The 12,046-nt window shown below is 45.3% G+C and overlaps 1 protein-coding gene across 1 annotated transcript in view; it reads right to left on the bottom strand.

The window, feature by feature from the left end:
• LOC145342331 (mitogen-activated protein kinase kinase kinase kinase 4) overlaps nt 1-12,046 on the bottom strand; it is a 281,028-nt gene that overhangs the window by 78,130 nt on the left and 190,852 nt on the right. The window contains exons 18-19 of the mRNA XM_080187822.1: nt 4,281-4,372; nt 2,479-2,627 (exon numbers count right to left, since the gene is read on the bottom strand). Of these exons, the coding sequence (XP_080043948.1) occupies nt 2,479-2,627; nt 4,281-4,372 (241 nt within the window). The remainder of the gene's footprint in view (nt 1-2,478; nt 2,628-4,280; nt 4,373-12,046) is intronic.

Raw genomic sequence — 12,046 nt, 5'->3', positions numbered from 1 at the left:
TCCCTGTAACCCCACTTATTTACCTCACTATTCCCTCTAACCTACCAGTGGCACAGTGGTTAGCAAAGCTGCCTCACAGTGCCAGGGACTCAGGTTCAATTCCAGCCTCAGGTCACTGTCTGTGTGGAGTTTGCACATTCTCCCCATGTCTGTCTGGGTTTCCTCCAGGTGCTCCAGTTTCCTCCCACAGCCCAAAGATGTGTGGGTTAGGTGGATTGGCCATGATAAATTGACACTAGCGTCAGAGGGATTAGTAGGGTAAATATGTGGTGTTATGGAAAGAGGGATTGTGGTCAGTGCAGACTCAATGGGCTGAGTGGCCTCCTTCTGCACTGTAGCACTTCTATGATTTTGGATACTAAAGGGCAATTCAGCATGGTCAATTTGTCTAACCTGCTCCGGAAACCGGAGCACCCAGAGGAAAACCACGCAGATATGGGGAGAATTGCAAACTCTACACAGAATCACCCAAACTGGAATTAAACCCAGATCCCTGGCGCTGTGGGCCAGCAGTGTGCCACCAGACTTGTTACTTGGTCTGCACTACAGCTCTCAAAGAGTTAATCAGTAAAGAGTTATCTCAGACGGTGCAATTACGTGCTTGACTGTGGAGAAAGTGCAAATTGAAAGGATTTTTTTTAGGTTTTATACAACAGTGCCTTAAAGCCAACAATTCTCCACAGGGATTCATCAATCTCCAACCAGAGGGGACTTGTTAAGCACTTACAAGGAAGTACGAGTTTTAAAAAAAAAATGTTTTTAGATCCACATCATTAAACTTGCTTAGTAGGGGGGAAAAGTATAATCTGATGTAAAAGTAAGTCTAATGGGAACTGTAATTTTTTTCTTCCTAAAGGTCACTGTTGCTGATGCTAATGGTCATAAACTGTGGACTCCGACAAATAATGTTGCAGTAAAACTCAGACGGTGCTGAATTTTTTCTCTGTAAGAGCACTACAGCTTAATCATCCAGGTTCTGCACTAGATGTTACAACTGGCACTTACTTTATGGACTGCTAATCCACCGGTGTGCATCAGTGCTGGGAATTGTCAGAGTGAAGTTACACAATTTGCTGAGCTCAGAGTGTCTCACGATATTCCCATATATTTGCTGACAAGATCTGTATTTAATTCTGACATGGAGTGGGGGTGTTGTGGGCAGGCTGGGGAGATGCGGGATCTGAGGTCCAAATTGTACATCTTCACGCCTCCGTAATGAATTTTTCATCAACGAGCTTCGTTGACGCGCGGTGCTCAATTTCAATTCTCTTGAGTGAGGCAATTTTCAGGGAGCAGTCAGAGGGAGGCAATCGTCTGCCTAAGAATTTCCTGAACTGGAGATGCCGGCGTTGGACTGGGGTGGGCACAGTCAGAACTCTCACAATATCAGGTTAAAATCCAACAGGTCTATTTGGAATCACGAGCTTTTGGAGCACTGCTCCTTCATCAGGTGAGTGATGAAGGAGCAGCGCTCTGAAAACTCATGATTCCAGATAAATCTGTTGGACTTTAACCTGGTGTTGCGAGACTTCTTACTGTAAATCTCATGGTCTATGAGGAGCCGGGGATCCTTAACCAAAATTGTGAGGTGGAACATTGAATCAGGCAGCGCTGAAAGTGACCTTTTGGCCCATTCAGCTTGTGCCAACCCTTCTTGCAGCAACTGTACAGGGTACTGGTGAGGCCGCAGCTAGAGTACTGTGTGCAGTTTTGGTCGCTGCATTTGTGGAAGGATATATTGGCCTTGGAGGGAGTGCAGAGAAGGTTCACTAGGCTGATACCGGAGATGAGGGGGTTGGCCTATGAAGAGAGATTGAATAGACTGGGTCTGTACTCGTTAGAGTTTAGAAGGCTGAGGGGGGATCTAATAGAGACATATAAGATAATGAAGGGGATAGATAGGGTAGAGGTAGAGAGATTCTTCCCGCTTAGAAAGGATAGCAGAACTAGAGGGCACAGCCTCAAAATAAGGAGGGCAGGGGGGCAGTTTAGATCAGAGTTGAGGAGGAACTTCTTCACTCAAAGGGTGGTGAGTCTCTGGAATTCTCTGCCCGTTGAAGTGGTGGAGGCTACCTCACTGAATATATTTACGTCACAGGTAGATAGGTTTCTGATAGACAAGGGAATTAAGGGTTATGGGGAGAAAGCAGGAAAATGGAACTGATCCACTTCAGATCAGCCATGATCTTGTTGAATGGCGGGGCAGGCTCGAAGGGCTAGATGGCCTACTCCTGCTCCTATTTCTTATGTTCTTATGTTCTTTGGAAGATCAATCCGATTAGAGGTGTTACCCTTGCTCTTTCTCCAAATTCTGGCATTCATTGCGATTGGCTCGGGTCACCTCTGGTAGCATTGCACTTCCCTGGCTTTGAACTGCACAGACAATCCAATTCAAGGCCTGGAGTGTGGCTTAAAACCTATAATCTTTGAACCCAGAGCCAAGAGCCGAGCTGCCCTTTATACAAGATGGTCACATACCTTGACCTAGCTGCTATTGACGCTGCTTGGTTATAACCCAGATCATCATCTTCATCTGTACTACCAATCTCATCACTTGATGAGGAGTAATCTGTTACTTTCACAAAGGGGCTGAGGCCAGTTTTTCCTCTGGCTGGTGTAATCCCCTCCTGTTAATTCAGAAATACAACATGTCAGCTCACAATGGAGAAGATCTGGTTAACTCTGTGCAGTACAATGGAGAAGATCTGGTTAACTCTGTGCAGTACAATGGCGAAGATCTGGTTAACTCTGTGCAGTCCTGAACTCAGTTCCACTTGACAGTCCTGTCAGCAGTGTTGAGTAACCCGCTCTCAACATTATTCACTTGGAACCCCAGGTGTCCCCAAAACCAGGTGCATCCCACCCATCCATCTGCCTCCTTACTGGCAAGTCACAGCTGCTAGGGGTGCTCCTGGGCTCTTCTGTTGCCACGTTCCCGTGCTACTGGAATGTTCCCATTCCCAGAGGTTTTTTATTCATTCCTGGGATCAGCATTTATTGCCCATCCCTGAGGACACTTAAGTATTAACCCCCATTGTTGTGGCTCTGGAGTCACATGTAGGTCAGACCGAGTACGGAGGACAGATTTCCTTCCCTAAGCGACGTTAGTGAAGCTGATGGGTTTTTACGACAATCGACAATGATTTCATGGTTTCATTAGACTTTTAATTCCAGATTTTTTATTGAATTCTAATTCCACCTTCTGTCATCAGAGGTCCTGTAAATGGCTGTAAATTGGGAGAGGGGAGTGTGCAGTGGGACCTAGGTGTCCTTGTGCACCAGTCACTGAAGGTAAGCATGCAGGTACAGCAGGCAGTAAAGAAGGCAAATGGTATGTTAGCCTTCATTGTGAGAGGTTTTGAGTACAGGAGCAGGGATGTGTTGTTGCAATTATACAGGGCCTTGGTGAGGCCACACCTGGGATATTGTGTGCAGTTTTGGTCTCCTTTTCTGAGGAAGGATATTCTTGCTCTCGAGGGAGTGTAGCAAAGGTTTACCAGGCTGATTCCAGGGATGGTGGGACTGATGTATGAAGAGAGATTGATTAGGTTGGGATTGTTTTTGCTGGAGTTCAGACGAATGAGGGGTGATCTTTGAGAGACTTATAAAATTCTAATAGGACTAGACATGGTAGATGCAGGGAGGATATTCCCGATGGTGGGAGAGTCCAGAACCAGGGGTCACAGTCTGAGGATTTAGGATGGAGGTGAGGAGACATTTCTTCACTCAAAGAGTGGTGAGCCTGTGGAATTCATTACCACAGGAGGTAGTTGATGCCAAAATATTGAATGTATTCAAGAGGCAGCTGGATATAGCACTTGGGGCAAATGGGACTACAGGTTATGGGGAGAAAGCAGGATTAAGCCGTTAAGTTGGATGATCAGCCATGATCATAATGAATGGCGGAGCAGGCTCAAATGACCAAATGGCCTCATCCTGCTCCTTCCTTCTAAGTTTCAATGTCATCAGAGCATTACCCTGGGTCTCAGGATTATTAGTCTACTGACAATACCAGTACACTACTGCCTTCCCTTCCTAGGTTTTCCATACTCCCCTCCTCTCTCTGCTGTTCTGCTGTCGCTATTTGCACCATCTTTGAGCCTATCTCTTGTTCTTTTCCTTGTCCCATTCTCCTTATGCCTTGTACCACGTTCCTTTTGTCGTTTAACCAGTTGTGTCTGCCCCTCCCATCCGCATTTCCCTGGCTCTGGTAGTTCATTAAAATCTGACAAGATCAGAAGGTATATTTCTGTGTTACACGCTTCCAACTGCTGACTCACCGTGTGATTCCTAGATATTGGGAAACTCCTTTTCTCTTCACATCGCCTGCTGAGTTGTTTGTCACTTTGGGCGGAGGAACTGGAGAAAGGCCCTGGGAGTCAAAAAAGAACAGGAATCAATGACTGAAATCCGTCAGCAGTTTAAGCAAATTTTGTTTGTGGAAAAATATAGTTTATTAATAAAAAGTCTGAAGGAACACTGCAAACATTTCAAAATGGCCATTTCGCAAAGTGCAATATCATTCATGTTCTCTACATCTACCATGTTGCATTCTGAGGTGCTTCAATAGAGTCACAGAAACAAAACAGACATTTCAAATGGTCATTCCAAATGGTGCAGAGGTATTTAAATTGTCTCCCCAGAATAACTTGCACTCTTGAGATGCTTCTATGTAATTGTGATATAGGCAATTAAAAGCAAATTGCTGCAGATGCTGGAATCTGAACCCAAAAGAGAAAGCGCTGGAAAATCTCAGCAGGTCTGGCAGCACCTGTAAGGAGAGAAAAGAGCTGACGTTTTGAGTCCAGATGACTCTTTGTCAAAGCAAACTTTGATAAAGGGGGATCTGGACGTGAAACGTCAGTTTCTCTCCCTCTTTATAAATGCTGTGGTACATGTAATATTCATTGTAAAGTTTTAAGTTTATTTATTAGTGCCACAAAGGCTTACATTAGCATTGCAATGAAGTTACCGTGAATATCCCCTAGTCACCACACTCTGGCACCAGTTTGGGTACACTGAGGGAGAACTGAGCATGACACGCACCTAACCAGCATGTCTTTCGGACTGTGGGAGTAAACCGGAGCACCCAGAGGAAACCCACACAGACATGGGGAGAATGTGCAGACTTTGCACAGACAGTGACTCAAGCCGGGAATCGAACACAGGTTCCTGATGCTGTGAGGCAGCAATGCTAACCACTGTGCCATCGTGCTACAGGGCCTACATCACCTCTCATGTAGCAATGTGAGGGGCTACACTTTGAACGTATAGCCCCTCTATACATTCAATGTGAGTCACACAGCCCAAAAGGGAGGATTCTGTACAATACCACTCCCTTCGCTTCATTATGGCTGAAATATCTTCAGACAAGGGACTATCCCCCATTGCACGTATGTGTCAGCTGAGCCCAGCTCTAGATGTGTTCTTCAGCACATAATCCTGGGTCTTGCAATGTGCTAGTCGAGGCAAGTTTTTTTCTATTTTCTATTCCATCCTCACTATTCTTGTTTACTTAAATAGGCGCTCCAAGAATTCTGTGAACTTACGGGATTTGCAACATTGAAGTTTAGTTTATTGGACCATGCTTGCATATTTTGCCAAAGCCAATGTTCAAAGTGGATAAGTCCAAATCCATTCCTAACTCGCTCCAAAAACCAAATTCCAAAATCCAATTGAACCCAATTCAAGGTCCCCACAAGAGAGACAAACAAGTTCCAAGCTGGAAAGATGAGGCATTTGTCCCTATCTGGGGCTTGGCCTGATGCTTGTTCTTAGCCAACAGTCCAAAGATGTGCGGGTTAGGTTGATTGGCCATGCTAAAATTGCCCCTTAGTGTCTAGGGATGCATAGGTTAGAGGGATTAGTGGGTAAAATATATAGGGATATGGGGGTAGGGCCTGGGTGGGAATGTGATCGGTGCAGACTCGATGGGCCGAAGGGCTTCTTTCTGCACTGTAGGATTCTATGATTCTATGATTCTACTGTTTGGTCAGTCTGACTGATATTTTGTTCTGGTCTGGTTTCAAAATTTTGGGGTCACAAAACGCAAAATTGGCACGCGTGGTTCAATAAACTGAACTTTAGTGGCGCCAGTCCGGTAAGTTCACAGAACTTTCAGAGCGTCTATTCAAAATAAACAAAAATAGTTTCATAATTAATGTCAGTCTTTGACACAGTGCTGTCAGCATCTTCCGAAAATGACAGATTTCCAGGGACTGAAGGAATTAAACGGACTGGCAACAAATTAAAGGGTTTTGCAGCAAAGTAACCACATGAAATAAAAATGTGTAGCCATGGAAACAAGGGAGCCTCAACAACAGGATCTCTTTGAAAACCAGTCATAAAGAAGGATGATTAACTTTTGATTCTCCCCAGCAACTTCCTCTACCACCCCCCCCCCAACTATTTTTCAATCCTTTGGGATTTAGATCCATCTGCGAGTTCAGTGACATCATTTGCAGACCTGTCTTTAAAAGGGTTTTGCTTGTCAGCGCAAGTTAACTAACTCAACTATTTTGCTGAGCTGTATCAGATTTATAAGTGGGTCCTTGAAATTGTAGCTGCAGATAATGAGGTGCAAAGAGTTAATGAATGTTTTACTGGAATCCCTCTTCCTATCCACGCACTTGTGAATATAGCAATAGGAAGGCGGAGCAGAGCAGAAATCATGGAGTCCCTACATTGCAGAAGGAGGCCATTCGGCCCATCGAGTCTGCACTGACAACAATCCCATCTAGACCTTATCCCCGTAACCCCACATATTTACCCTGCTAACCTACACATCTCAAGACACTAAGGGACACTTTAGCACGGCCAATGCACCTAGCCTGCAAATGTTTGGACTATGGGAGGAAATTGAAGCACCCAAAGGAAGCCCACGCAGACATGGGGAGAATGTGCAAACTCCACACAGACTGTGACCCAAGCCAGGAATCGAATCCAGGTCTCTGGAGCTGTGAGGCAACAGTGCTGACCACTGTCCACTGTGCCGCCCGACATGTGCCTGGAAGTTTGGTGCATGAGGGATGGTTTTAGATTCCTGGGGGTTTAGGTGAGGTTTTGGGGGCAAACGTCCCATACAGGCTGGATGGGTTGCACCTCAACAGAGCTGGGACCAGGTTTTTCTTGGGTGGTTTGCGCATGCTTTTGGAGAAGTTTGACCCAACTTGGCAAGGGGATGGGAACCAGCATGTAGCAATAAGAAGGCAAAATAAAGTGCACAAAAGATTGGGAAAGATAGGTAACACTATTTCATAGAAACATAGAAATATAGAAGATTGGAGTGGGAGGAGGCCATTTGGCCCTTCGAGCCATACATCATGATTGCAGCTGATCATCTCAAGTGGGTCAAGTGGATCAATGTAGGCATAGGAACACTTAGGGAACAATGATCATGAGGTTTAGATTCACCGTGGAAAAAGACAAGAAAAGGGGCGATATATCAGGCCAGTTGCGTGGAGTGAGAACAGACCTGGCCAATGCAATTTGGAATCAATAATTTCGCAGCTAACATAAAAGGGAATCCAACTGTCTTCTACTGGCATATAAACAGTAACAGAGTAGTTAACAGGAGGAGGAGCCATTCAAAAGAATCTACAAATGGTGGCACAGTGGTTTGCACTGCTGTCTCACAACTCCAGAGAGCTGGCTTGGGCCACTGTCTGTGTGGAGTTTTGCATGTTCTCCCCATGTCTGCGTGGGTCTCCTCCCACGCTCCAAAGATGTGCGAGTTAGGTGGATTGGCCATGCCAAATTGCCCCTTCGTGACCTGGGATGCGTAGGTTAGAAGAATTAGCGGGGCAAATATGTGGGTTCACGGGGATAGGGGATAGGGATTGGTGCAGGCTTTATGGGCTGAATGGCCTCTTTCTGCACCGAAGGGATTCTATGAAATATTCTACTTTGCATTTATCTTGACCAAGGATAGAGATATAGCCAATGTCTTAGTGAGGGAGGAGATAACTGAGGAACTGGATGGACCAAAATTTGATTACAAAATCAAAGGAGGTTTTGGATAGGCTGCTGAACATACTGAACATTGAAAAGTCACCAGGATCTGAATATTCACATGTGAGGGTGTCAGGGAGAAAATTACAGAGGCACTAACCATAACCTTCTGGTTGCCTCCAGATACAGTGGTGGTTCCAGAGGATGAGGGAATTGCAAATATTGTATTTTTATTTAAAAAAGAATGCAAGGGGTGGAATGATAGCACAATGGCTAGAATTGCTGCCTTATTGCATCAGGGACCCAGGTTCGATTCTTGGCTTGGGTCACTGTCTGTGTAGTGTTTGTACATTCTCCCTGTGTCAGTGTGAGTGTCCTCCGGGTGCTCCAATTTCTTCCCACAATCCGAAAGATGAGCTGGTTGGGTGCACTGGCTGTGCTAAATTCTTCCTCGGTGTAACCAAACAGCCGCTGGACTGTGGCAATTAGAAGATTTTCACAGTAACTTTATTGCAGCATTAATGTAAGCCTACACTAATAATTAAAGTTCAAATAAATGAAAAATTTTAAAGGATAAAGCTGGGCCTCTGGGTTTCTGGTCCAGTGGCAAAGTCTCGACACCAACACGGACAGGGTATGCTGACTACAGGATCATATGGAGCATCAAAACTAGCACAGATCTGCTGGGCCGAATGGCCTGCTTTTGTGCTTCAAAATTCTACCTCATTTGGTAACCTGATACATTGTAATTGGCTGATTTTAGAGAGGTCGAGATGATCAAGCTCTCCCATAAGACACGGTAGGTGTTTATAAATTGGGATCAACAAACTACTGGGGAAAAAAAAACAGCAATAAGAGGGGTGACAAATGAAATGTGAAAACAGAACAAGTGGAAATGCAAATTGCCACAGAAAGGATCAGATGCAAACATCCCAGATGACAAGATGATAATCTCACTTCAATCAATGCGGTTTTGCTCGTTATGTCTAATAATGGTATATATTTGTGGATTCCATGCAGAGAGAACTTCCTGGGAAGGCTGGGAGTGGTCCCTCTGGCTGTAATTAGTAAGCTCACATATTCTAGGTTACCAAAATGTGACATGGTTATTTAGAAACCGGGGTTAAACCTAGTTCAACTTGGGTCTGTTTTGCTGACAACATAATGGGCTGCTGAATATTAAACGTTTTGTTATTAAAAGGTTTCCGCTGCAGTTCTCTGTTTGTATATTGTATCCACAATTCATGAGGGGTTCGCTGACTACATCAGTGAAGTCCAGTGTAGGTTTGGAATAGGAATAGTGTGGGACATTGTGAGCGACAGGGGTGCCTTCTTCACAGACAATGACTTTGCTGGACACTGGGCACACACTAATGCAATGACTATTGATGGAAAATTTGCTGGGGGGAAGGGGTTTACTATTTATTCATTCCCTTGGTAATCAGTAAAGAGCAGCAATTATGGAGGACCCTGATATTTGTGGCTTTGCTAATTTTCAGGAAATAATTTGGTTCTTCAATAAATAAAGCACACAACTTGGCGGCACAGTGGCACAATGGTCAGCACTGCTACCTCACAGCGCCAGGGACCCGGGTTCAATTCCGGCCTCGAGTCATCGGAGTTTGCACATTCTCTCCATGTCTGTGTGGGTTTCCTCTGGGTGCTCCGGTTTCCTCCCACAGTCCAAAGATGTGCAGGTTAGGTCGATTGGCCATGCTAAATTGACCCTAACGTTAGGGGGATTAACAGGGTAAATATATGTGGGATTACAGGAATAGGGCTTGGGTGGGATTGTTGTCAGTGCAGGCTCAGTGAGCCAAATGGCCTACTTCTGCACTGTAGGGATTTTATGATTTCTAAAACACTGCATAATCTCAGCAGGCCCGCCAGCATCTGTGGGGAGAAACAGAGTTAACGTTTCGCGTTTCAAGTCCGTTTGACCTATCTGTGTTTCTCTCTCTCCACAGGTGCTACCACACCTGCTGATTTTAATCAGCATTTGCTGCTTTTATATCAGATTTCCAGCAGCTCTGACCAAGACTGCAAGAAACCACAAAGAGCTGTCAACGTAGCCCAATCCATCACTCAAACCAACCTCCCGTCCATTGACACTGTCTACACTTCCCGCTGCCTTGGAAAAGCAGCCGGCATAATCCAGGGCCCCACGTACCCCAGACATTCTCTCTTCCACCTCCTTCTGTCGGGAAAAAAAAACTACAAAAGTCTGAGGTCACGTACCAACCGACTCAAGAACAGCTTCTTCCCTGCTGCCTTCAGACTTTTGAATGGACCTATCTTATATTAAGTTGACCTTGCTCTGCACCCTAGCTATGGCTGTAACATTATGTTCTGCACCCTGTTCTTTCCTTCTCTATGAACGGTATGCTGTGTCTGCATTGCATGCGAGAAACAATATTTTTCACTGTATATTAGTACCTGTGACAATAACGAATCAAATCAAAGCAAAAAATATCCTGTTTTTATTTGAGTGCTTTAAGAATACCGAGAAACAGTTTGTAGAATGCAAGGGTCACACCTAGTGGTTAATAAGTCAAAGAACCACTGATCTTTGCTCTTGCATTTTCCCCCAGCTCCCTTTTGTTGTAGAGTCCATTCATAATGTAGCCAGTCCACTGGGATGCATCTCTAATCACAGAGGCCACACTGTACCTCCACTGGATACTTGGATCAACCCATTGTCAATCTTCTCGAAGGGCTAGATGGCCTACTCCTGCTCCTATTTCTTATGTTCCACTCCCTCAAACAGTTCCTTCGCCGTCCACACCAGTCTCCAAATCTGGCCATTAATTTGCTGGTGGCTCTATCCTGCATGCATATTTCAACCTCACCCTGGCACTTTGGCCTTTTTCAAAGTTTCGCCCCTTCTCTCGCACTGAACTTGCAAACTTTTCTATTTTTTTTCAAAAATCCCGCCTCTCATCCATAGAAATCATTTCAGGTGTGGAGCAGACTCAAAGGGTCAAATGGCCTACTCCTATTTTCCATTGCTATTGAACTGCTAACAATCCAGTTTCCCTCCCTGGTCCCTATACCAGCTAAGGTTCCCTCTCCTCAGCCACTGTCCCCTTCAAATCTAGTGTTATAGAATCACAGATTTGTTACAGTGCAGAAGGAAGCCATTCCGCATGTACCAGCTCTTTGAATGAGCAATTCACCTCGTACTATTTCTGCGCCTTCTCCCCGTAACCCTGCATCTTCTTCCTTTTCAGATAATTCCCTATTAAATATTTTGATTAAACCTGGCTCCAGCACATTCTCAGATTAAAAAAGTACATCCTTGACTTCCCTGGCCTTGTAAACTACTGCTCCATCTCCAACATTCCTTTGTTCTACAAATCCTTTAACAATGTTGCTGTGTTCCAAATCCATGCCATTTCCCCCATAATTCTAAGCTTCTCCAGTTAGCTTTGTGCTTTGGCAATAGAATTGAAATGGCCCTAATCAAAGTCGCAAATGACATCTCTGTGGCTGTTCTAAACAATTGTTCTTGATTTTTCTGGACTTGTCAACAGCTTTTGAATTGGTTGACCAATGCCGCAGGCAATAGGCTGAGGTGAGGGTGGTTGATCGGATTTCTTCTTGAGGTGGCGAGCCTTTTCCTTTGGGTTGCTGACGCCCGAAACGATCCGGCAAAGTCAGGCGGGCTGGAGAGAGTGACATGAGTGCATGGCACTGGTATTTAAATATGGCACCGTGACCTTTGAACCCATCAGTTGAGAGTGGGTGGACGAATTAGCTGCCAGCCCCCCCGGGAGAGTCTGAGGGGAACCCTTTTGTGCATAATTAATGAGCTTCCGAATGTGGAAGCTGGCGTGGGATCCCCCTATCCTGGTGGGCGGAACAGGCCTTTCCAGAGCTGCCAGCAACTGCACTCTCACAAAATGGGAGAGTTCGCCCACCTGCCCTCCCTCCCCACCTCCACCTTCCCACTGCACCGAATACACAGTACCATGGCCTCACAGCGCCAGGGAAACGGGTTCAATTCCAGTCTCGGGTCACTGTCTGTGTGGAATTTGCACATTCTCCCCGAGTCTTCCTGGATTTCCTGCAGGTGCTCTGGTTTCCTCCCACAGTC

Source organism: Carcharhinus amblyrhynchos, chromosome 4, assembly GCF_965287045.1.
Source record: "Carcharhinus amblyrhynchos chromosome 4, sCarAmb.v2.hapA, whole genome shotgun sequence".
In the NCBI taxonomy this organism is placed as follows: Eukaryota; Metazoa; Chordata; class Chondrichthyes; order Carcharhiniformes; family Carcharhinidae; genus Carcharhinus; species Carcharhinus amblyrhynchos.
Note: the sequence above shows the minus strand (reverse complement) of the source record. Positions and strands in the feature narration are given on the sequence as shown.